At 52.6% G+C, this 24,690-nt stretch overlaps 2 protein-coding genes and 1 pseudogene across 7 annotated transcripts; 2 read left to right on the forward strand and 1 right to left on the reverse strand.

Annotated features, from left to right (window-relative positions):
* Positions 1-1,334: 1,334 nt before the first annotated feature.
* Positions 1,335-9,185, reverse strand: BABAM1 (BRISC and BRCA1 A complex member 1). 6 transcript variants are annotated; one of them, XM_028134374.2, is made up of 10 exons: positions 9,095-9,185; positions 8,591-8,696; positions 7,847-8,183; positions 7,033-7,091; positions 6,142-6,262; positions 5,956-6,034; positions 4,230-4,254; positions 2,708-2,837; positions 2,456-2,542; positions 1,335-1,806 (listed from the first exon to the last, which is right to left on the reverse strand). In XM_028134374.2, the coding sequence occupies exons 3-10, from the start codon at positions 8,135-8,137 to the stop codon at positions 1,603-1,605; spliced, it is 996 nt and encodes a 331-aa protein (XP_027990175.1). In that variant the 5' UTR covers positions 8,138-8,183; positions 8,591-8,696; positions 9,095-9,185; the 3' UTR covers positions 1,335-1,602. The 6 variants fall into 6 exon arrangements, with proteins under 6 accessions (XP_027990175.1, XP_027990174.1, XP_054573272.1 ...); XM_028134373.2 differs by having other exon boundaries at positions 7,847-8,188; XM_054717297.1 differs by having other exon boundaries at positions 7,847-8,188; positions 9,085-9,185.
* Positions 9,186-10,430: 1,245 nt separating this feature from the next.
* LOC129149390 (elongation factor 1-alpha 1-like) lies at positions 10,431-13,381 on the forward strand (annotated as a pseudogene).
* Positions 13,382-14,542: 1,161 nt separating this feature from the next.
* USHBP1 (USH1 protein network component harmonin binding protein 1) lies at positions 14,543-22,367 on the forward strand. The gene is made up of 12 exons (XM_054718318.1): positions 14,543-14,560; positions 16,154-16,356; positions 16,563-17,013; positions 17,984-18,109; positions 18,283-18,419; positions 18,596-18,736; positions 19,021-19,188; positions 19,735-19,984; positions 20,516-20,734; positions 21,476-21,558; positions 21,778-21,900; positions 22,116-22,367. Exons 1-12 carry the CDS (start codon positions 14,543-14,545, stop codon positions 22,303-22,305), a joined length of 2,109 nt encoding a protein of 702 aa, XP_054574293.1. The 3' UTR covers positions 22,306-22,367.
* Positions 22,368-24,690: the final 2,323 nt, after the last annotated feature.

Here is a 24,690-nt window from a genome sequence, read left to right on the forward strand (position 1 = left end):
AATCTGAACATCCCAGAGCTCTGGCCCATGACCCAGGCAAGGCCAGCAATAGGGGGCTTGGGTAGCGGTCACAACTGTCAACCAGTCGTCATGGTGCCAATCCAATGCCAACAGAAATGCCCAATTTAGGGTGCAGTGAAAGAAGATACTTTATTCAGAGCAAACACCTCAATACAGAACAACACAGCCCTCTCCGGCAAATTGTTTCAGCTCCCGCCACGGAATCAGCCTTTGGTGGAAAAGGAACACGCATTGCCCAGCCATAATGGAACTTACCAGTATATAGGGAAGCCCCAGCCCCTGACCCTTAATTGGCCTGTTCTCATGCAAATTAGTACCCCAAATCATCAGTTTGATTGGCCCAAAAAACACTATGGAGTGGAGCCATTCTGATTCATCAAAGATGCTAACAGAGCTATAAATCAAGAGGTCACAGTTCAATTCCCCATCAAGGCATATGCCCGGGTTGTGGGCTCGATCCCCAGTGTGGGGCATGCAGGAGGCAGCCAACTAATGATTCTCATCATAGATGTTTCTATTTCTCCCTCTCTGAAACCAATAAAAATAATGTTTTTTTTTTAAACATATTTTATTGATTTTTTACAGAGAGGAAGGGGAAGGGATAGAGAGTTAGAAACATCGATGAGAGAGAAACATTGATCAGCTGCCTCCTGCACACCCCCCACTGGGGATGTGCCCGCAACCAAGGTACATGCCCTTGACCGGAATTGAACCTGGGACCCTTGCAGTCCGCAGGCCAACGCTCTAGCCACTGAGCCAAACCGGTTAGGGCAATAATGTATTTTTTAAAGATGCTAACAGAGACTGTAGTTCCTCAGCTCCGATTGGACAAAGGGGTTATCGCCATCCTATTGGTTGAAATAGGATTCCAGGAATTCCTTTATGTCAGTTGGCTTACCCAGCAGGAACGCAGTGCTGGCAGGCAGGCATCGCAGGGCAGAAGGCAGTTTTTCTCCCTGAAGCTGAGCTTGCGTGAGAGGCAAAGGTTCCTGGGCTTTTTTTGTTTTTTTAACATGAGACCAATTCGCCACCAGGAGCCCCTTTGGGTAGGTATTTTCCTGTTTGGGGTTGGCACACCATCGCACCCCTTTCCACAGGTTGGGAGAAAAGCAGGGGGCACTCAACACCACACGGAGTAGTTCAGCCCCACCCCCCGGCGATGTCTGAACGGCGGGATGTAGTCAAGCCTGAAGCTGTGCTGTGGCTTCCCCACCAGAACCAAGCCATTCCCCTCTCTGTTCACTGGGTGCGTTTCTGTCACCTTCGACCAAGACGATCCTAATTAACACAAGGCGGCTGGTGTGGACCTTGGCTAGAGATTTCTCAGGTTTTATTCTGATGACAAAAATCACACAGGGAAGAACAAATTACAATTGGCAAACTGGGGACTGGAATATGGACGGGGAATCTGGGGTGTCCACAGTCCTGGGGTGCTTCCTGGAATAATGGGTTTCCTTCCAGGGCTCCGAAGTAGCCAAGTGCTTCCTTGAAGTCCCCCAGGGGTCCCACGGAGTGGAGTTTGAGAACCAGCACTTCTAGGCCAGGGGTTTCACGGTACCAGGCTGGACGCACAGGGAAGGTTCAGACAGTGGCCTCAACCTCAGTGGCTTCCTCCTCCTCCTCCAGCAGGCTGTAGGAGGCATGGCTCTGGCAGGGCCGTTGCAACGGGTGAGCCAGCAGCTTAGCCATACAGTTGTGCAGCTCCAGGGCTGGCCCGGCCAGGGCCACCTCATACTTGTAGCTGGTGCCCTTGGTATCCAGGCTGCCCATGAAGGCAAACATGTCCTGTGGGGCCAGGGAGGGGCTCTTCAAGCAAGGGTTCCCTGACAGGCCTTCCTTGCCCCTGGAGGGCCTCCCAGAGGAGGAGGCACCAGGGGCAGGTTCTGAAGGGTGAAGAGTTTTCCAGGCAGAAAACACCCCTGCATTCAGCAGACACTCCCTGCTGCCCACCCAGTGTTAGGGACACCGACAGGTCTCGGCCTTGGAGCCTCCGAACTGGAGTCAGTTGGATCTAAACTACCCCCAGTCCCCATGCTGATCTTCCTCGAGGGGTAGGGAAGGCACTTTTGGTTTAAATATTGAGGTATGAGTAGGAGCTGGTCTCAACCCCCTGTTCAGTTGGGTAAACTGAGGCTCAGAGAGGTAAGTGGCCCACTTGAAGTCCCACAGCTAGTTCAGGGCTGGGACGTGAATGACCAGCAGAGTCTGGGTAGGCAGGGAGGGAAGGGTACCCCCAAAAGAGGGCACAGCCAAGGCAAAAGCAGGGAGAGAGAGAAACAGGCCCCCGTCCCAACAGCCCCCCGGAGCTCCCAGCAGACCACGTGGAAATGGTTGTCACATGACCGAATGACCAGGAGCCAGAAGACCCAGGGTAGGTGGGTTCTAAGACATCCCATCCACACCCACCTGCCACCCACACCTGCCAGGGCCTCACCTTCCAGCTCATCTCCTCCTCCTTCTCGTCGGTGCCATTGTGGATGTAAACAACATCAAAGAAGAAATATGGACACTGGAACATTTTCTGCAGGCGAAGAACACCAGCCTTTGAGACTCAGTCACCCTGTGCCCCATGACCACAATCCCCCGCTTCTGCCTGAGACGCTGGGAACCTGCCAGGAGGTGCCCCAGTCCAGTGCTCAGGAAATCCCTCCGAGTGTCTCACCACCCTCTCCCAGGCCCCAGTCACCTTCATGGGCTCAGTCAGCGAGAACTGGGGCTGGCAGGGTGGACGGCTGTAGACAAGGATGGTACGGACCACATATGGGGGTGGGATCGTCTGCACATTCTCCGTGACTGGCAGCTCAGTCTTCTGTTGACTGCACAGTAAGGGGACAGATGAGAACACACTCTGGGGGTCCCTCCCATCATCACCTTGGAGAGCCCAGCTCCTTGCTGGGCATGCAAAGCCCCACCTGTGCCCTCCCCCAGTTTATTGCTGTCTCTGAGCCTTCCCACATGCTGTTCTCTCTGCCCAGAGCACCTCCCCAGCCTTACCCTCTGCCTGACCCTTCTGTTTTGCTAAACCCAAAGCTGAAGCCTGCTCTGCCCATCCCGAGTATCCCCCATCACCTGGAGTTGGCCCTGCCCTACCAGGCCAGGAAACTCTTAGGAAGGGACCTAATCTTTTTATCTAAACCAAGATACATTTCCCTACTTGGCCACAACTGGATCTCACGGGCAGAGGGTACTAGGCAGAGGGCAAGGTCCTTCCTATGTAAAAAGCAAATCTGGTCCTTCACAAGAACCAGATAGACATATAGACAAATCACTAAAGGAATATCAAATGGCTTTAAAATGAATGAAAAAAGGCTCAAAGAAAAGCAATCACACAGGCAGAGCTCTCAGCAGTATGCTCAATCCTGGTGCCAGGGAATGAACAGTTAATTTCTGAGGCAGTACTTTGGCAATGTCTAGCAAAATACCCTCCCTCCCCCCAAAATCAAGTACATACTCTATTGTGAATTTGCCTCATGGGTTCACTTGCTGAGATGTTTGTATCAAGTTAATTAAAGGCAACACAAGCTTTGTGCCCAGCATCAGGGGCTGGTGAAAATGGAGATTAGGATAGCAGAGCCCATAAAATAAGGATGGGTTTTATATTTTTTAAATACCTGGAGGGAGGAAAATCAAATGAATATTTCATAACATGTGGAAATGACATGAAATTCAGTGCTTATCAATAAAATCTTATTGACACACTAGAGGCCGCGCACTGGTGGGGTCCCTCAGCCTGAGGGGATCGGGCTGAAATCAGCTCTCCGACATCCCCCAAGGGGTCCCGGATTGTGAGAGGGCGGTTCTCAGGTGACGCACCCCAGAATTGGGCTCCCTCCTCTCTGGTTCAGGGTGCATCACCCAAGAACCACAGCTGCCTAGTCACTCAGCTCAGCAGCTCCTGCGTTGAGCGTCTGCCCCCTGGTGGTCAGTGCACGTCATAGCTACTGGCCAGTCCTCCGGTTGCTTAGGCTTTTATCTATATAGATAGATGGCCACGCCCACTGTGTCCACAGAGTTGTGGTTGCCTTTGGATTCCTAAGGCAGAGTCAGTTGTTATGATAGAGACCATATGGTCTGCAAAGCCAAACACATTTACTATCTGGCTTTTTATAGAAGAGTATACAGCCTCCTGGGCTAAAACAAGGGTGCAGAGGACCGTGGGCCACCACAGGACTCATACAGAGGGTGAGACACGGGAAGGAAGGACTTACATGAGGCTGAAGAGACCTTCCATATCTGGTGGGGATGCTAAGAACACAGGCGGCAGAGCACGGGTGGGAAGGGTGAATGACTTCCCTCATCCTGATGCCGAGACCCCAGGTGCCTCAGAACCTGCCGCCAGGTACACTGTGCAGGAAGCCTGTGTGTGATCCCAGCCTCGCGGCCTGAGCCTGTTTTCCTCAGCAGAGATCACAAACCAGGGGGCTGACATCAGATGCCCTGAAGACCACTGGTGATTCAAAACTCCCCTCTCCCTCAGGCCAGGGCCACGCTCCCTACAAAGAGCCACAGGTGTCCCTGTTCCCCTCCTCTCAACCCCCCCCCCCGTTTTCTAACTCACAGCGATGATATTTTATTTAAGTTTTGAGCAGCATGTGAGCCTTTCATATTAAAATTAGCATAAATGTGATGTAGTGCCCTGGATGGTTTGGCTCAGTGGATAGAGTGTCGGCCTACAGACTGAAGGGTCCCGGGTTCGGTTCTGGTCAAGGACACATGCCCAGGTTGCGGGCTCGATCCCAAGTAGGGGGTGTGCAGGAGGCAGCCGATCAATGATTCTCTCTCATCTTGATGTTTCTCTCTCTTTCTCCCTTTCTCTTCCTCTCTGAAATTAATAATATACTGTATATATTTTTAAAAATGTGATGTAGTGGTGACTGTGACTTTTCAGTCACATATTACCATTTTTTTATTTTTATTTTTATTTTTTTCTCTATGGTTACAGCTTCTTTTTTTTTTTTTTTTTTTTAATTACCATTTTTTGAGCAAATGGCACCAAAAGTATAATTGCCCCTGCATGGAGTGCTCCCCGTGGGTACAGTTTTGACATTCAGAGTCCAAATCAGCTGGTTTTGCTTCTGTGTATGACTTTCCCTCGACAGCGACCCATGGGGTAAGAGGTTTCCTGCCTCCCGTTTTACAGATGAAGAACTGAGAGCCTGGGGAGCATTTGAGATTTTGCTTCCTGGCAATGTCATCAGTTTGGCTCAAATAAACTCTTTTTTTTTTTTTTTTTTTTTTGTTACTCCTCACCTGAGGATATTTTTCCATTGATTTTAGAGAGAGTGGAAGAGAGAGGGAAAGACAGAGAGAAACATCAATGTAAGAGAAACACATTGATTGGTTGCCTCCTGCACGTGCCCCGACCAGGGCCCGGGCCAGGGAAGAGCCTGCAACCAAGGATACTTGCCCTTGACCGGAATCGAACCCAGGGCTCTTTGGTCTGCAGGCTGATGCTCTATCCACTGAGTCAAACTGGCTAGGGCTCTTTTTCTTTTTTAAATCCTCACCCAAGAAGTGAGGATATTTTTTATTTTAGAGAGTGGAAGGGAGGGAGGAGGAGAGAGGTGGGGGGGAAGAGAGAGAAAAACACTGATGTGCCACAGACACATCGATTGATTGCTTCCCATGTGTGCCCCGACCAGGGGTGGGGATGGAACTGCAACCCAGGTACATGCCCTTGACTGTAATCTAACCCACAACCCTCCAATGCACAGGCCGATGCTCTAACCACTGAGCACACTGGCCAGGGCTCAAAAGAAACTGAAAGCCAGAGAGGTGACTGGCCTAAGCCTGCTGTGGCAGAGCTGAGATCTGGACCTGAGCCAATGTGAGTTGGCTCCCTCCAAGCTCAGGCTTCCTGGGCTCTGGGTACAAGACAGGCCAGACCCCCACCCCCACCCCCTGCCCCGGAGGTGCCTCTGCCGGGAAGGATACTGAAGTTGGAGCAGGAGGCCGTCTCTAGGTCGTAGAGGCAGCTGCAGAGCTCACGGGGGTCGGAGGTCAGTCCAGACAGCTGTGGGGAAACATAGGTCTCAGCAAAGTGCTCTCTGCCCCCAGGGGGTCCCAGGGCACACAGCCTCGTCCCTACCCCCAGGGGACCCCAGGGTGCCCCAGCCTCACCCAGGCGGTGTCATCGTTCACCACCACCAGTGCAAACTCGTGGCTTTTGTCAATCTTGTGTTTCGTCCGCACAAACATCTCAATCATCTTCTGGGAGACATTGAGAGCATTGGTTTTGGAGCTGGAGAGGGATGGAGAAAGAGGGGGGTGGTTAAGGAGAGGCCTCCAGGCCTGGGGGCGAGGCATATCCCCTCACCTGTCCATCCCGGGGAACCTTCCACCAGCCCCACAATGAGGCCCTGGCCCACGTCACACAGCAGGGGGGTGGCAGAATCCAGTTGTAAACCTAACCCAGCTGACCTGCCCTCTCCAAATGGGTCCCTCTGACCAGCCTGGGGTCTCACATCTGATCCTTGTGAGGCGGCCCCAGACCACTGCTCAGCCACAAGTGGTCGGGGAGGGGGGGGGGGAGACATGCTTGTCCTCAGTATCTCCCAGAGCCCCTCAGACCCTCTCTAGGTTCTGCTGCTCAACCCCACAGAGCCCGCCTGCTCAGGGCAAGGGCTTTGGGGTTAGCTAAGCATGAGTCTGAATTCTTGCTCCGCCCACTTGCTATGAGGTCTTAGGCAAGTTACTTTGCTTCTCTGAGTTCCAAGTCATTGCTATGACGTTGATGTTAAAGAGTGGAAGGGAGAGGGGAGGAGGAGAGAGAGAAAAACATTGATGTGCCACAGACACATCGATTCGTTGCTTGATACCTCTCACATGCTTGGAACAGAGCCTGAGGGGCCACTGCTGTATCATTACCAGTTCCTGTCGCTATGCTCTGATACCACCAGGCCCCGAGCCAGACCACAATGGTGTGAGTCTGAGAGAGAGAGCCCTGTGTTTTTCAGGCTGGGCCCCTCCAAGTTGTAGCTACACATTCACGCCCTAAAATGTCCCTCTCACCCGTTGAACGACTCCAGTTTTGGCAGTGACATTTCCTCCGACAGGTCCAGGCAGATGATCTGCAATGAAGTCGGAAGGTGGTGAAGGCACTGTGACTGGCAGCACCCGGTGCCTGGATGTTAACACCCGCCCCCACATGCTTGGCCCTCTCTAAGCAGACCTGTCTGAAAAGGTGGTACGATGACCCCCAACTCCCAGTCAATCTATCCACTTTGGAAGTTGGTGGCTCAGGCGAAAGAGCACTGGACTAGAAGTCCAGGTTAATAAGTGAGAATATGTGACACAGAAACAAGGAAATAAGGATATAGTGGGTTGAACTGTGGCCCCCAGAAGATATGTTTGCCTAGAACCTCAGATGTGACTTTACTTAGAATGAGAGTCCTTAATGATGTAATTAAAATAAAGAAATTGAGATAAGATCATCTGATCTGATGGCAAGTATTCCCATGATAGCCAGAAGAGACGACACAAAGACAGAGAGGGGAGGGCCATGTGAAAACAGACAGAGATTGGAGTGATCAGCTGCAGCTAAGGATGCCTGGAGCCACCCAAAGCTGAAAGAGTAAGGAAAGTTCCTCCCCTAGAGCCTCCGGAGAAAACGGGGCCCCTGCCAACATCTTGACTTCAGACTTCTGGTTTCCAGGACTGTCAGAGAATAAATTTGTTTTTTCAGCCACCCAGCATACTGTCGTTTGTCGTGGCAGCCCCAGGAAACTAATACAAAAGGGCGGTTTGCAGAGTGAATCCCAAAAGGCAAGAATGTCAGCCCAAGGTTCCCTAAGGCCTCAGAGCTTACGGCCAAATTCCCACTTACCACCTTCTCTGGACAGTTGACCCTTGGTGTCCGCACCTGGACCTCAGGGGCTGGTGGGGGCACCTGCCAGGGCTTGGGGCCAGCTCCCAGAGCGTTCGGGGTCCCATCATCAGCACTGGCCGCCTCACCCTCACCCTCACTTCGGCTTCCCACACTGGCCTGGGCCCCCAGTGCCCGGTCCTCAGCCCCCTCAGGGTTGGAGCGTGTCCGGGGCCTTGGCTCCACTGACTGCTCTTCCTCCTCCTCCTCCTCTTCTTCCTCGGTGGGGCTGCTGGGCTCTGCCACCTCCATGGCTCCTGAGTGGCTGGATGAAGCAGGGATGGGGGAAGCCAGAATTCTGCCCTTAGGAGTTTCAGAAACATTTGGTTAGCCAGGAGAAGAGGGCACTTGCTGCTTACCGACTACGAGTCACTCCTCTCAGGGCCTCAGTTTCCTCATCTGTAGAATGGGTGCCTTTACACTTATCAGCCAAGCATCCACTCTGACTTAAGGTAATAGCCTCCATTGTTTTCTGTAGTGCTACCCCAACCCTCGGCCAGTGAACACAACTGGCTACTGTGAATGGCTCAGAAATGGGGACATGACCCAATACAGGCCAGTGAGGGGCAGCTCTGAGGCTTACAACACTGCCATTAGGGGAGCGGGGCTCCTTAGAGTTGCAGAGCTTGGGAGATACAAGTCGAGAGTTGCTAGGAGCCTCTTTAGCCTCCAAGAGAGGAAAGGGCCTACCCTAGTGATGCTCACCCAGAGAGCAGCGGACAGAATTCTGAGCACCTGGAACCAGTCTATAAGCCACTAATTCCCCTTTCTTGCTTCAGATAAATTGAGTTGGGTTTTCTGTAACCTGAAACTGAAAATGTCTTGGTAAATAAAGGCATAATAACCTCTAGGATTCTCCCCAGTGGACGCTGGGCTGCCTAGGGGGTGTCTGTACATGGGGGTGTCTGCACAAGGGAGGGGCGGGGACCTGGGTGCTACAGGTCCCTCTGAGGAAAGACAGGACGCCAATGGGACAGCCTGCCTATTTGGGTAATGGGTGCGGGCTGCCCGGATGGTCTCTGGGCGCCCTGCAGCCCCCACAACCTCAGAGGAACTAGCTGTAGCAAGAGGGATGGAGGCTAGGCTGCAGGAGGAACCAGAGCCGGAAACGGAAGCTTCAAAGGAGGCAGGGGGTTAGATACCGAGGGCTACGGGAGCTAGGCCTCGAGGGACGAGCCCCACACGCTTTCAACACCCACTTCTGCTCACCGTAGCCTAAGCCTCCCTCCGACTGGGCTGCCGACTCGCTAGAAAGCCGCCATCTTCGCAGCCGGATGTGGTGCGGCGCGGCCGCGACGCCTCCTGGGAAATGTAGTTCAGCGGGCCGCGGGGCGCGTGGAACGGTGAACTGGACCCGGCTGAAGAGTCTTGGAAGCTGATAGGCTGGTGCTCTGCTCGGGGTGAGGTTTGGGAGGTGACGAGAGGACTAAGTAGGCGGGATCTTGAATATGATTGGCTAAAAGCAAAATGAGGCGGAGTTTTCATTTCGGGCGGAATCAGACTGCACTGGTCAGCGGTTCTAGGCGATAGGCTGGGATGTGCCGGAGTACCGTGGGCTTTCATGGACCAGGCGCAGAGGGATGGAGAAGGCCTAGTCTGCAATGTGAAAGGCGGAGTGGGACAGGATTGGGCGGAATTTATTTATTTATTTGGGGGGGGGGCGGGCTTTAGAAGAGGCGCGGCTGATTTGTGGGTGAGGGGCGGGTTTTGCGGACTGATGTGGGCGTGGCGCAGGCCCAAGGCTCCTCCCAATTACTTGATTCTTATTTTATATATATTTGCAAAAATAAAAAATACTAAGAAGACTGACTTGTGGTGAACACACAATACAATAGACAGATGATGTATTATAGAATTGTACACCTGAAACCTATATAATTTTATTAACCAATGTCACCCCAATAAATTCAATTTAAAAAATTAAAAAATAATCCAGAACTATTTCAAACCACCCTTTCTTTTTCTTTTACTTTCTTTTTTTAAAAATATATTTTATTGATTTTTTTACAGAGAGGAAGAGAGAGGGCTAGAGAGTTAGAAACATCGATCAGCTGCCTCTTGCACATCCCCTACTCGCAACCAATGTACATGCCCTTGACCGGAATCGAACCTGGGACCCTTGAGTCCGCAGGCTGACGCTCTATTCACTGAGCCAAACCGGTTTCGGACACCTTTTCTTTTTCATGCACACTTCTTCCCTTAGCCCCAAAACTATTTACAATCTACTCTGAGCCCTAGTAGGTTTTGGCTCAGTGGCTGGAGCGTCGGCCTGCGGACTGAGGGGGTCCCAGGTTCGATTCCAGTCAAGGGCATGTACCTTGGTTGCAGGCACATCCCTGGTAGGGGGTGTGCGGGAGGCAGTTGATTGATGTTTCTCTCTCATCAATGTTTCTAACTCTCTATCCCTCTCCCTTCCTCTCTGTAAAAATCAATAAAATATATTTTTTTAAAAAAATAAATAAAATAAAATCTACTCTGACTTTTTCGCAAAGGGTTTGCCACCAGAACACAAGTTTCACGAAAACCACTGCTAAATCTAAGCCAAATGAGAAAGGAAAAGACTCCTATCAACATCATTATCGTTGGACACGTAGATTCTGGCAAGTCTGCCACTACTGGTCATCTGATCTACAAATGTGGAGGGATGGGCAAAAGAAATATCCAAAATTTTAGGAAGCTACTGAGGTGGGAAAGGGCTCCTTCAAGTATGCCTGGGTCTTGGATAAATAAACTAAAAGCTGAACCTGAGTGTGGTATCACCATTGATACCTCCCTGTGAAAATTGAGACCAGTAAGTATTATGTGACCATCATTGATGCCCCAGGACACGGAGACTTTATAAAAAACACGATTACATGCCCTAGCCGGTTTGGCTAAGTGGATAGAGCCTCAGCCTATGGACTGAAAGGTCCCTGGTTTGAGTCTGGTCAAGGGCACATGCCCCGGTTTCGGGCTCAATCCCCAGTAGGGGGCGTGCAGGAGGCATCGTTGATATTTCTATCTTTTCCTCTCCCTCTCTGAAATCAATAAAAAAATATTTTTTTTAAAAAGCATGATTACAGGCACATCTCAGGCGGACTATGCTGTTCTGATTACTGCTGCTGGTGTTAGTGAATTTTAAGCTGATATCTCCACGAATGGGCAAACCTGTGAGCACGCCCTTCTGGCTTACACATCGGGTGTGAAACAGGTAATTGTTGGTGTTAACAAAATGGATTCCACTGAGCCATCCTACAGCCGGAAGAGATACAAGGAAATAGTAAATGAAGGGAGCACCTGCATTAAGAATATTAGCTACAACCCTGATACTGTAGCGTTTGTGCCCGTTTCTGGTTGGAATGGTGGCAACATGCTGGAGCCACGTGCTAACATGCCTTGGTTCAAGGGCTGGAAAGTCTCCCGTAAAGATGGCAACACCAGCGGAATCATGCTTGAAGCTGCATTGCCACCAACTCATCCAACTGACAAGCCCTTGTGTCTGCCCCTCCAGGATGTCTACAAACTGGTAACATCGGTGCTGTCCCCGTGGGCTGAGTAGAGACTAGCATTCGGTGGTCACCTTTGCTCCGGTCAGTGTTACAACAGAAGTAAATTAAAGTGTTGAAATGCACCGTGAAGTATTGAGTGAAACTCTTCCTGAGGACAACGTGGACTTCGTTGTCAAGAACGTATCTGTGCCCTAGCCAGCTTGGCTCAGTGGATAGAGCATCAGCCTGTGGACTGAAGGGTCCCAGGTTCTATTCTGGCCAAGGGCACATGCCTGGGTTGCGGCTTGCTCGATCCCCAGTGCGGAGTGTGCAGGAGGCAGCCGATCAATGATTCTCATCATTGATGTTTCTATCTCTCTCTCCTTCTCTGAAATCAATAAAGAAATATATATTTTTAAAAAAAGAATGTATCTGTCGAAGGGAAAATGGGGTACACTTGTAATACTGTCAACACTAAATATATACATATTTTTTCATGATTAATGTTCTTTATATTCTTTTAAAATATATATATTTTATTGATTTTTTACAGAGAGGAAGGAAGAGTTAGAAACATCAATGAGAGAGAACCATTGATCAGCTGCCTCCTGTATACCCCCCACTAGGGATGTGCCCGCAACCAAGGTACATGCCCTTGACCAGAATCGAACCTGGGACCCTTCAGTCCTCAGGCCGATGCTCTATCCATTGAGCCAAACCGGTTAGGGCTATATATATATATATATATATATATATATATATATATATATACACACACACACACACACACACTATCTTTTCTTTTCTTTTCTTTTTTTAAATATATTTTATTGATTTTTACAGGGAGGAAGGGAGAGGAATAGAGAGCTAGAAACGTCGATGAGAGAGAAACATTGACCAGCTGCCTCCTGCACAACCCTACTGGGGATGTGCCCGCAACCAAGGTACATGCCCTTGACCGGAATTGAACCTGGGATCCTTCAGTCCACAGGCCGACGCTCTATTCACTGAGCCAAACCGGTTAGGGCTATTTTTTAAAAAAATTTTATTGTTTAAAGTATTACATATGTCCTTTTTCTCCCACTGACCCCTTGTAGCTCGCCCCCGCTCCCCACCCCAGACCTTCACCATCCTATTGTCTATGTCCATGGGTTATGCATATATGCATACAAGTTCTTTGCTTGATCTCTAAAAAAAATTTTTTTTTTAAAGAAGAATGTGTCTGCTCGGCTGGTGTGGCTCAGTGGCTGAGCTTCAACCTATGAACCAGGAGGTCACAGTTCAATTCCAGGTCAGGGCACATGCCAGGGTTGCCGTCTCGATCCCCAGTGTGGGGCCTGCAGGAGGCAGCCGATCAATGATTCTCTCTCATCATTGATGTTTCTATCTCTCTCTCCCTCTCTGAAACATATATATATATATAATGTGTCTGTCAAAGGTGTTCATCGTGGCATTAGAGCTGGTGACAGCAAAAATGAACCACCAGAAGCAGCTGGCCTCACCACTCAGGTGATTATCTTGAACCATCCAGGCCAAATCAGTGCCAGGTTGTTACACAGCTCACATTGCTTGCAAATTTGCTGAGAAGGAAAAGATTGATCGTCGTTCTGGGAGAAAGCTGAAAGATGACCCAAAGTTTTTGAAATCTGATGATACTGCCATTGTTGATGTGGTTCCTGACAAGCCCATATACTGTATGTTAGGAGCTTCCATGACTGTCCTCCGCTGGGTCATCTTGCTGTTTGTGACATGAGCTGCTTAGTTCCTGGGTGTCATCAAAGCAATGGGCAAAAGCCTTGACCGAACAGCTCGGTTGTTAGAGTGTCGTCCCAATATGCCAAGGTTGTGGGTTCAATCCCTGGTCAGGGGACATGCAAAGATCAAGCAATGAATGTATCAATAAGTGGAACAACAAATAAATGTTTCTCTCGCTCTCAAATCAGTAAATAAAAAACTTTTTTAAAGCAAAGAGGCAGCTGGAGCTGGTAAAGTCTCCAAGTTTACCCAGAAAGCTCAGAAGGCTAAATGAATATTATCCCTAATAACTGCCACCCCAGTGGTGGGAAAACGGTCTCAGAACTGTTTGTTTCAATTGTCCATTTAAGTTTGTTTTTTTAAAAATCCTCACCCAAGGATATTTTTTTCATTAATTTTTAGAGAGCGTGGAAGGGAGGGAGGGAGGGAAGGAGGGAGGGAGGGAGGGTGGGAGGGAGGGCGAGCGAACAAGAAACATCAATGTGAGAGAGACACCTTAATTGATTGCCTTCCTCATGGGGCTGGGCGTCAAACCTGCAACCCAGGTACATGCCTTGACCAGGAATCGAACCTGAGACACTTCGGTCCTCAGGCCAGTGCTCTAACCACTGAGCACACCAGCCAGGGCTACATTATTCGTTTTTAAAACCAGATTATTTGGTTTTTAAAAACCAAAAATCTGTCACAGAATTTTGAGAACCATTAAAACAAGTTTTAATGGGAAAAAACCCACACACCACTCTAAGCCTCAGTTTCTTTATTTGTAAGAGTCCGTTAAGCCTGCCCAGGTCAGGCAGGCTCTGGTTTAATGGCAGCCAGGAGGAGCTGTGTAGACAGACTAAGCCTTGAAGGATGAGAGGGGAAAAGGCAATCCAGGCAGAAGGAACTGCCTGGACAAACGTCTGGAGGCTTGGAAGAGCCTCGGAGTGGTGGAGCCTCTCCCAGGTCATTATGGTGGGAGCAAGGCTTAAGCGTGAGGGTGTCGCCCTGGCCGGGTTGGCTCAGTGGATAGAGCGTCGGCCTACGGACTGAAGGGTCTCGGGTTCGATTCCAGCCAAGGGCACATGCCCGGGGGTTTCGGGCTCAATCCCCATTAGGGGGCATGCAGGAGGCAGCCGATCAATGATTCTCTCTCATCATTGATATTTCTATCTCTCTCTCTCCCTTCCTCTCTGAAATCAATAAAGATTAAAAAAATAAAAAGAGAAACTAACTGTATTAAAGGTTACCAAAATTAAAAAAAAAAAAAAAGAGTGAGGATGTCAATTTCCCTGGGTACCCAAGTCAAAGTACAATTTCTCTCTCTCCATAAGCAGGAGAATTCAGCCTCCTAGCATCTGTCAGTGGGACTGGGAGGATTCAGGCTACTCCAGTCTCTGCACATTTAATCCAACCGCAGAAGGAAGGACAGGGTGTTTCAGCCCGAGGTTCCGGCATGGCCAAAGGCCTGGGGGTGTGAGAGAGCTGAGAACCTTGCTGTTCATGGAGGGGGCCATCATGGCTATAACATGGAGCATACATGGGTGCAAGCCGCAGGTATAATTTTTAAGGGCTTTGAATGCCAGGTTGAAGAGCTTGAAATGTTTCCCAAGGGCATTGAGGAGCCAAGGAGGGTGTGTGCGCAAGGGAAGCCAATAATCAGATCTCTGTCTCTGGGGCCTGGGTGGGGAAGGGAGTGGACGGGGGTGGGGGGGCTGAGGAACCCAGAGACGGGGCTGGGCTGGCATCAAGGTGGGACAAGAGAGGCTTGGCTGTAATTATGGGTGAAGACAAGAAAGCCCATTAGAGGTGGATGCAGGAAGAATGGGCAGGGTGTAAGGACCACATAGCTCTGAGGAATTCAGCTTTTTTGTAGGAGAAACAGCAGCTGGCAGAGGAAGCAGAGATGGGACTGGCGAGAGAGCACAAGGAGAGGTAACAGGGAACAAGGAGTGCATGTTGCGCTCAGCTGGTGTGGCTCAGTGGTGGAGCGTTGACCTATGAACTAGGAGGTCATGGTTCCATTCCCAGTCAGGGCACATGCCCGGGTTGCAGGCTCGATCCCCAGTAGGGAGCGTGCAGGAGGCAGCTGATCAATGATTCTTTTTTTCATCATTGATGCTTCTATCTCTCTCTCTCTCTCCCCTCTCCCTTCCTCTTTGGAATTAAAAAAAAAAAAGAGTGCGTGTTGTGATTCATTTCCCTGATGGTGCCTGGCCACATGCAAATTGCCTGTTAAAACTCCATGACACTGTAGGTACATGCTATATTTATTCCCCATTTTACGGATAAGGAAATTGAGGCTCGGAGGTGGGAGAGCCGTGGCCTTGGAGGCTGAGGTGAGGAGGGGCAGACATCTCAGGAGCTGGACCCATGTCCTCTGCTGGGGCTGGAGGAAGGCATTGTCCTTGAAAAGGAAACCGAACAATAACAAGTCATGTGACCAGGGGAGGGGGCTTCCTGTTTCTCGGCCCCTCCCAGGCCAGCCTGGGCAGCCCTGGCCTGAGCGGACAGTGGCCAGTGACCCCAAGAGTGTCCAGGGACTCAGGCCTCTGACAAGGTGCTCCGGGCTGAGGGGACCCAACCCCAGGATTGGGTCCTCTGGTTGGGAAGGGCACTGGGGAGGGGAGAGGACTCTTTTTTTTTTTTAAAGAGAGAGGACTCTTGAAGTCCTCATCCTAGGCTCAGATAGAGGAGGGAGGGGAGCACCAAGGCAGTGAGAAATAAAGGAGGCAGAAGAGAAGGGGGCGGTCAGGGCAACCTTGGTAGGTAGTGAGCTGTCTGTCAACAGAGCCATTGAAACGTGCCACATCAGCATTGATCACTCAGACTCCTTCTGGAGGGGAGAAATCAATGCCCACTTCACAGAAGAGGAAATTGAGGCTGTTATTTGCCAGGACAACAGAGGCAAGAGCTGAGATCAGGCTGTGGTTTTAGCGGGGGGGGACAAGGGAGGGGTTTCAGAGGCCACTGATTTGTGGACAGCAATGAGTGCCCGGGCGACGCGGCCCCGAAGCCGGAGAGGGAGGCATGCTCCACCTGTAAGTGTCCCTGCTCCCTGCCGCAGCCAGCTCAGCGGGACCCCCTGCAGGGAGCTCAGAGCCCCGATGGCCATTTGCAGGTTGAGCTGGACCCTGTGGCTGAGAGTTCAGAGGAGGCCGAGGCAGCCAGCGGGAGCTCTGAGCTAGGCCCTGTGCCATCTCAGGAAAGCCGCAAGCCTGAGCTGCTGGGCCCTGAGGCCGAGGAGAGTGGGCAAGGCCTGAGGAGCAGGTAAGGCCCGCTTGGTCTGTGTCTCCCACTTCAGCTCTTTCCTACCCATAGCTCTTGCTTGTGTCCCCTACCACCACCCGGCTCACACGCACACCATGGCTTCCCATTGCCTGCCTCAGCCTGATTCTTAAGGCCCTGCATAATGCATAGCCAGTGTTAACCCACCACCCCTGTGTGCCAGACACCCCAGATATCCCCATTTCCAGAAACTTCCATCGCTCACTTCGCAGCACTGACAAAGAGGCTGATGGGGACTCCAGCAGGGGGCTGGCCTCAGCCCTCGAGGGACCCCATGAGCCTGCAGAAGAAGCCCACCATGCCCCAGAGGCTGAAGAGATTGTCCTCTCTGGACCTGGGGCCCCCGACGTGTTTCAGACTCTCCAGCATGCTCTGAGCTCACTGGAGGCTGCAGCTGCCGCCTGGCGCTGCCAGTCCCTGAGCTGTCCTGGGCCGATGGAGATGGAGGGCAGAATCCAAGGGGAACCAAGGCCCTGCCTGGAGCTGGAGAGGGCAGGGGGCTGCCAGCGGGAGGTGGCCCACCTGGCAGAAAGGAACGCCTGGCTACGTTTGGCCCTGGGCAGCCGTGAGGACGAGCTGATCCACATGCAGGCCTCCCTGGAGGCCCTCCAGGGAGAGAAGGAGACACTGCAGAGAGAGGTGAGTGGGGCATCCCCGCCTTCCAGGGCTCGATGTCTGAGGAAGGAGGCAGCCTGGCGTAGGAGATGCTCAATCATTTGTTCATCGGAAAAACTTATGCAGCATTGACTGCTGAGCCCCCAAAGACACAGGTCCCTTGCAATCTTCCTTTTAATTTTAATATATATATATATATATATGTTTTTATTGATTTCAGAGAGGGAGAGAGAGAGAGAGAGAAACACTGATTGGCTGCTTCCAGCACACACTCTGACCGGGGATCAAACCTGCAACCTGGATATGTGCTCTGACTGGAAATCAAACCAGCAACCCTTCGGTGCACGGGACGATGCTTAACCAACCACTGGCCAGGGCTTTTTTTAATTTTTAAAAGTTTTTATTGATTTTAGAGAGAGAGGGGGAGAAATATATAGAGAGAAACATCTATTTATTGTTACACTTATTTACACATTCATTGGTTGATTCTTGTATGTACCCTGACTGGGGATCAAAACCCCAACATTGGTGGATTGGGACAACACTCTAATCAATCGAGCTACCTGGCTAGGGTTGGCTCTTATTTTTTTTTAAAAAAACAAAACATTATTGATTTTTAGAGAGAGAAACATTGATGTGAGAGCTGAACATCGATCGACTGCCTCCTACATGCCCCCAACCAGGGATCCAGATCAGCATCCCACACCAGCCAGGTCATTTCTTGTCTTTTGTATAATAGACATCCTAACTGGTGTGAGGTCATTCTCATTGTAGTTTTGATAGCATTTCCCTGATGATTAGTGATGTTGAGCACCTTTCCATGTACCTGTTGGCTATCTGTATATCTAAAGAAAGAGAAGTCTTGGTGGCTAAGTTGCCCAAGGTTATATAGTGAGGAATTTAGTGCAGTGAGTTTCTGGGGCTCCTGTCACTGCCCCAAGAACAGGTGGGCATTTGGGGCCCCCAGGCCTGACATTTCCCTTAACCCCGCCAGGTCCAGGAGCTGCAGGATTCCCTGCTGAGGCTGGAGTCCTTGCCACCTCCCTCCCACAGCCAAGTGGGTGGCTTGGGCAGCAGTTCCAGCAGTTCTGGGACTGTCAGGGAACCCTGGACCACTCAGGTAAGTGTAGGAAGCTCCAAACCACTTATTTGAGATCCTTAGGGTTTGGGGCAGTGAGACCCAAACCTGGCCATGTGATCCAACAGATTCTGGGGTTGGAAAAGCGTAAACCCATCGTGCTAGGGAGGCTTTTGAGGACAATCTGGGTGAATCAAGTCACCTCTTGCTGGCAGGATCCCTTCTCCCTGTCTCACCCCCTGCTCCGGCGCCTCCAGAGTGATTCCAGTGCCCAGATCCTTGGGCCTCTCCCCAACCGGCCCCTTGCCCCTGAGATGCACATTGTGGAAGCTCAGATGGAGCAGCTCCAGGGGTAAGAGACACAAATGTTGAGCTCTTAAGGGCACCTGCACCTGCTTTGCTAGGATATAAACCCAAGAGTCTGGAGCTGAAATGGGGGTGAGGGTGGGAGAGAGAATGGAAATCTATCAGGTCCTGACTGCCCTGTGAGGCCTCTCATTTTTTTTTCTTTCCCGTCTTTGGAGGTAGAAGCATCGAGAAGCTCAAATGCTTTAACCGTCTGCTGTCAGCTGTGCTCCAGGGATACAAGGGCCAGTGTGAGGGCCTCAGCATGCAGCTAGGCCAGTGGGAGGCTGAGGCCACAGCACTACGTCTGGCCTTGCAGTATAGGTCAGTGCATCCTGCCCATGTTGTCAATGGCTGGGAAGAGAATGGGTGCATTTAGAGGATGGCCCTGATCCACAAAGAGAGGCAGGACCCCTTCAGGAAAGCACTTTCCCCCACCATGGAAATTAATTGAAGGCAATTTTAGTCCAAGGATGCTGAAGAGGTTCGCACGCCCTCTGGGGGTGGGGGTCATGGAGAAATGAGAGACCCAGGAGCAAGTGAAAACATCCCTTACACAGAACGATGGGGCTGGGTGTCCCAGAGCACTCAGAACTAGTGTCCCACAGTGAGCATTGTGAGGAAGTGTACGGAGTCCTGCTCACTCTCCGGGAGGCAAACTCAGGAGCAGAAGTCCCCAGGAGTGATGTGGAGGCAGCTGAGAAGGAGGCTCAGAGGCTGCTAGCTCAAGAGGAGGCTGTCATGGATGGAGAGACACTGTGGGATCCCCAGCCAAGGTACTCCTGGGAACCCCTGGAACTGGGCAAGCTAGTAAATGGGGTCCTGACTGAGAATGGGGCTGGCTCCCAGAGCTGACCCTGTGGAGACCTGACTGGAACTGGCTGGGTGCTAATCAAGAAATTTGTCAAGGTAGTTGGCAGTCACGGAGGTTGATCTAGAACCCACCAGGATTGGCACGAAGATAGATGCCCACTGATTACAACTGGCGTGACAGTGCTTAGTCAGGTTGGCATGCTGCCAAACAGGGATGGCAAGCTGAGTGGTGATGTCGATTGTGTTGGTATGATGTGTTCACCATGTTGGAATGAGCAGTGGTCCCCACTGACGTGATAGCGTTCACTATGTTGTCTTAATGGATAACGGTACCCGTTGGGGTTCACGTTACAGTGCACATCATGTTAGTATGACAGTGCCCTCCACAGGTGGCATAGGATCCATCGTGGACAGTACGATGAGAGAGGAGGGAGCCCACCAGGGCTGGCACGAAGTTAGTACAGTGTGCCTGCCAGTGGTGACACAGGCCCCTCTTCTGTTGTCTACAGCCCGGAGGGCAGCAGTGTGGACAGGCCCACGCGACAGGAGGTGGCTGTCCAGCTCCGGGGCTATGTCCAGCGTCTCCGGGAGCGCCGTGCTCTGGTGAAGATTCTCCCAGAGCCCGGCCCCACCTTGGCACCCATGCCCACTCTGCCCCATGCAGAAGCCCTGGTGCAGGCCCTTCTGGAGACTCAGCCTGGCCCAGCCCTGCCCCGGCTGGAGAAGAGGCGGATCCAGCAGGACCTGGAGGCCACACGGGTACACATAGGCGGGGCCACTGTGTCAGTCTTTCCCGGAGGGACAAAACCCTTTGGTGAGGATGAGGGATGTGATTAGGTGACCAAGTAGCAAGGAAAAGCTCTGCGGGGCTAGAGGCAGGCTTCCTGGAGGAGGGAGAACTGGGGCTGGAGTTTTGAGGGATGAATAGGAGTTCGCCCTTGGGGAATTCAGTTCCTCATAAGACTTCGAATATGGCTTTCCAAAATGCCCTTCCTATGGAAAATACATGGGGCAGGAGACACAATCTGAGCTCTATAGCCTGGTAGGAAAGACCCAAGGTTCTGGACTTGGAGAAACTCCAGACCCTTCCACTGAGCTGTTACTTGACCTTGACTAAGATACTTGCCCTCTGAACTGCCATATCTACCGCTGTAGTTTTGATGGGAGGGTGATATTTCTCACCACACAAGGTCAAGGTGAGGGTTTGAGTTCTTGCTTGACCAGCCCTCAGTGGGTGCCTCTTGAGACCTCAGTTTCCCCAGATTCTTCGCCCTCTCCTTGGTTTCTCAGGAGACGCTGGAGGACCTGATGCTGAGGCTGCAGCTGGTGCGGCGGGAGAAGCGGGGGCTGGAGCTGCAGGAGGCCGCCCTCCGCGCCCAGGGCCCGGTCCACATGCTCCTGCTGGAGCAGCTGCAGTGGGAACGGGCTCAGCTGCAGACTCGGGGGGCCAACAGCAGCGGTGGTGGCAGTAGTGGCGGGAGCAGTGGAGATGAGGAGCCGTGGTCCCAGGTGAGCGGCTCTGCTGGACCTCGTAGGGCTAGCAGGACACTGCTGGCTAAATGTCTCTGGCCAAGCCTCAGCTTCCGTTTCTGCACAAAGAAATGAGTTGAATGGTAAACTGCAGGTGAAAGTTCACACTTTGTACTTTGGGGTCTTTTTTTTTGAGGGTATGGAGCCCAATAAGCCCCAGGGGTATAGTGTCTTCCCTTCAAACCTGTGCCTCCTCATTCCCATCTCCCACGCCTATTCACACGCCCTGCTCTCTACCCAATAGCTCCAGCCCATGCTTCATCTCTTCCTAAATTTCGGTTCTGGCTCCCTCCCTGAATCCTTCCTTTTCCCCCTTTTCGTCAGTCATGTCTGCCCTCTGCTTAAAGCCTTCAGTGGCTTATAGAACACTCCTTTGAATCATCTCTTCCACCTCTAAGCCTTTGTATCTGCTGTGCCCCTGCCAGGAACATGGGTCACTTCTTTATCTAGTTAAGTCCTTGACCTCCTGCAGGTCTGAGTTTCAATATCACCACCCTCAGGAAGCCCTTCTGAACTGCCTTCAGATGAGATCACATGTTATTTACTTCCCTCGTTAGGGAGTGATTTTACCCTTATTGGGGCATCTCATGAGACTGGGAGCGCTGTGAGGGCAAGGACTATTGCTACCACAGTCTGGACATCAACATCCAGCTTGAACTGAGCACACACTTGGCCTAGGGCCTAGGCCAATATCACGTCCCTCCTCTCTGCTTCCTTCAGGGCCCTGCTGTCCCTGGAGGCCAGATGGGGAAAGTGCAGGATCCGGAGGCGCTAGCTCAGGAACTGTCAGCGTCACTCGCCCGGTGTGTGCCTGGGTCCTGGGCTGGGGGGTAGTTGGCCTGAGCGGGTGGTGGTGGTTCCTGTGTGAGAGCCCGTGGGGGTGCTGTGTACCGCAGCGGCACACTGGGTGTACACCTGTGTACAGGTGTGCTGCCGTGGAAACACTGTGGGCAGGCGGGTGGGCAGGAGGAAGGCAGGATTGGCTACGCCTGTGAGCCCTTCCCTCCTCACTCCTGCACCAGGGCCCTGGGCCTGTGGGAGCAGCTGCAGTGTCTTCGGGAGGAGCTGGAACAGGTGGCTAAGAAGGGGCGAGCCAGGCGTGCTCAGAGTGCCAAACTGAACAACGATTTATGTAAGGCTCACAGGTGGGTCCCCCTCCCGTGGTGATCTCCGCAGCATTCCATGCTCTTTATGGGCATCAGCTTCCCTCCCATAAGGTGGGCTGCAAGTTCATCTCCCTTGGTGCCTGATTTGTGTCAGCCCCTACTGAGTGACAACGGGATCCCGGTCAGGAAATACAGAGCCCTGTCTTGGACGGGGTGGGGGACTATATCCTGGCTCAGCTCCCTCACCCCTCCAGAGCCCTGGTTCTGGCCTTCCGAGGAGCCCAACGGAAGCAGGAAGAGCAGCGGAGAAAGCTGGAACAGCAGGTGACACTCCTGGAGGCCAGACAGGCAGAGGAGCTGGCGGCGCTAGAAGCCACCACAAGAGTCCTGGGGAGGCCCAGGCCAGCCCGCCCCCCGCCCGGGCCAGGGGAGACCTTTCTGTAGGCCCTGTACCTGGCTGTGTCTACATGTGCCAGACAGTGGTGGCAGGCCCTGCCATAAATATCCTGGAGTGATGTCACGTGGTATGACTTTGCATGTTGATGGGTGTTTGGCTCGGTGTGATGGGGCTACTTGGGTGTCTGGGTCCTGATGGGTTGTTGGCCAGCATTTGAAAAAGATTCGGTGTCTTTCGCCTGGCACCATGGGGCATATGAACGGGGTCAGCAGGGTCATGCTAGAGGCAGCCTGGGCTGTGGGGACAGGGTCCCCAGGGCTGGCTGGGGAGATTCAGGGGTCAATGAGGTTACATAGCCAGAGCTGAAATTCCAACTGTCACCTGTCTCTAGGAGCCAGGGAGGGGGGGTCCATGGTGGGTGTGTGGGGTGGCAGGGCACACCTTCCCCTGCCCACCCCCTTGGGAGATGCTGGGTTTGGCCTGGCAAGTGCTCCCAAGAGGAAGCTGCTCAAGTCCCAGGACGACTGGGGCCCCCATGGTTCAGGGTGTGGAATGTTTGCTGGAAGGGCATTGTGCTCGGGGTGCAGGTTGGGGGAGGAGGAATCAGATGCAGCTTTGGAACTTGCATGCAAAGTATGTGGGGCTACGGTAAAGGGCTTAAAAACCTGGAAGCAGACACTCAGGGTCTATACTGCAGGCGCTGAGGAACTCAGAGTTGCTGCTGATGGTGAACACAGGCCCTGGAGAGCCTGGATGGCCCTTGGTGAGGCTAAATTCCGGCAGCTAGGGAGCTGTGGGAGGTGTTAGTGTCAGGTTAATAACAGGCATCTGATTAGCATTCATTTGCATACGCCACACTTCCCTGCCCTTCCAACCGGGTTGGGCGGGGTTGCAAAAGGAGGGCTGGGCTGGATCCAGCCGGCTGGGATTAGTAGCCAGCTGTCCCCTCCTGGGCGGTAGCTGAAACCCAAACTGGGGATTAGCCAGGTTTTCGTTCTCTGCCTGGTGCCGGGGGCGTTTCCCAGGCCTCACCTGTGCTGGTGTGTCCGGTGGCCGCCTCGGGAAGGCAAGACAGGCCTGAGGTCAGCGTCAGTCAGCGACCTGGCCTGCAGCCGGTCCTCCTGACCCACAGAGGCCTCAGGCGAGTGCTGGGGCTGTTGACCTTCAGACCCCTGAGCACTCTCTCTGGACTGAGGCCGGCTTGGAAGACAGCAGGGAAACTGAGGCGGGCAATGTCGCCCGTGCCAACCTTATCAACCTTCTTGTTCTCCCCACCTCCCAGAGTCCAAGAATGACCTTAGCCCCCAGTCCCACCTGGTAGCCCGTGGGGGAGGGGGCAAAAGGAGACAAGGTCACCTGTTGGTGGGTGGGGAAGGAGTTTGCGCTGGAGGAGGGGGCGGGGGCTGGTTCCCAGGCCTCCCAGAGCCGGGTCTGGCTGTTCCCACGGGTGCCCCCGCGGCAGATGGGCCCAGACCTCTTTGTCCCTGGTCCTCAGCCGCCACAAGGTCAAATGTCACCGCGGGGCCACGGGCAGGGGTCAGGGGGGTGGATCTGGACCTCAACTACCCCCACTTGCAGGCGGGGCTCCGGGGGGGGAGGGTGCATGGCCAGTGGAGCTACTGGGCAGGGGGCAGGGCGGCCACCTGGGGTTGGACCTACTGGAGGGTCTGGGATCTGCAGCAGATCTTCTAACTTTAGTCTCCAATCCAGCCTCAGTCAGTCGCTTCTGAGCCCCCCTCCCCCAGACTTGTGTCTCTCAAACCTGCATTCCCTGCCTCCTCCCTTCCCCAGCCCCACTCTGATTCTTTCCTGATCCTTCTCTCCCTCCCTTCTAAGTCTCCCTTTCTGAAACCCCTGTTTTCCCATCAAGGATCCTAGAAGATCTAGGCCAGGGAACTAGGATCCCTGTCCTCACCCCAAATAACTAGCCAGCACCCCCACATTCCCAGGCAGCCCCAGAACCAAAGGGTCCTCTCTAACCACCCAGGTCCCCCTCCCCCAGCAAGGCTTACAGAGCGGAAGTCCACTCTAGTTAGACGCATGGCAAGTCCTTGCTCAGGTCTAACCCTAGTCCTTCTTGCTCTCTGTACCTGTTGAAACCTTCCCCACCTTCCATCCAGCCCGACCCACCCTGGGGGGCCCAGAGCCCCAGAGCTGGAGGACTGTGCTGGCTTCCCCAGGGCCTTGGTATCCTTTTAAGTGTTGCAAGATTTCTAAGCAACCCCCTCCTTCCCAGGATGCTTCTTCAGATGTCTTCTGGAGAGGGGGTGCCTTCCCCAAGAAAGGAGGGCATTGGAGCCTCAGGGACAGAGGGCACTGCTTTCCTGCCTCTATAGCCCTCAGAAGCCCAGCCACATGGCCTCGTGTCTGACTCTGGGCAGGGCAGGGCAGGGCAGGGCAGGGCAGGAGAAAAGGCTTGGCGACTGGACCTA

Source organism: Eptesicus fuscus, chromosome 6 (genome assembly GCF_027574615.1).
Source record: "Eptesicus fuscus isolate TK198812 chromosome 6, DD_ASM_mEF_20220401, whole genome shotgun sequence".
Lineage (NCBI taxonomy): Eukaryota > Metazoa > Chordata > Mammalia > Chiroptera > Vespertilionidae > Eptesicus > Eptesicus fuscus.

Bases quoted from the DNA above. Each gene is read 5' to 3' on its own strand.
- BABAM1 (XM_028134379.2), bottom strand. From the start codon at position 8,137: ATGGAGGTGGCAGAGCCCAGCAGCCCCACCGAGGAAGAAGAGGAGGAG. The intron at 6,035-6,141 runs GTGAGGCTGGGG...GTTTCCCCACAG, and splicing joins TGAACGATGACACCGCCTGG to CTGTCTGGACTGACCTCCGA. The intron at 1,807-2,455 runs GTGAGGCCCTGG...CTGGCCCCACAG, and splicing joins AGGAGGAGATGAGCTGGAAG to GACATGTTTGCCTTCATGGG.
- USHBP1 (XM_054718318.1), top strand. The intron at 18,737-19,020 runs GTCAGTGCATCC...AGTGTCCCACAG, and splicing joins CGTCTGGCCTTGCAGTATAG to TGAGCATTGTGAGGAAGTGT. The intron at 19,985-20,515 runs GTACACATAGGC...TTGGTTTCTCAG, and splicing joins AGGACCTGGAGGCCACACGG to GAGACGCTGGAGGACCTGAT.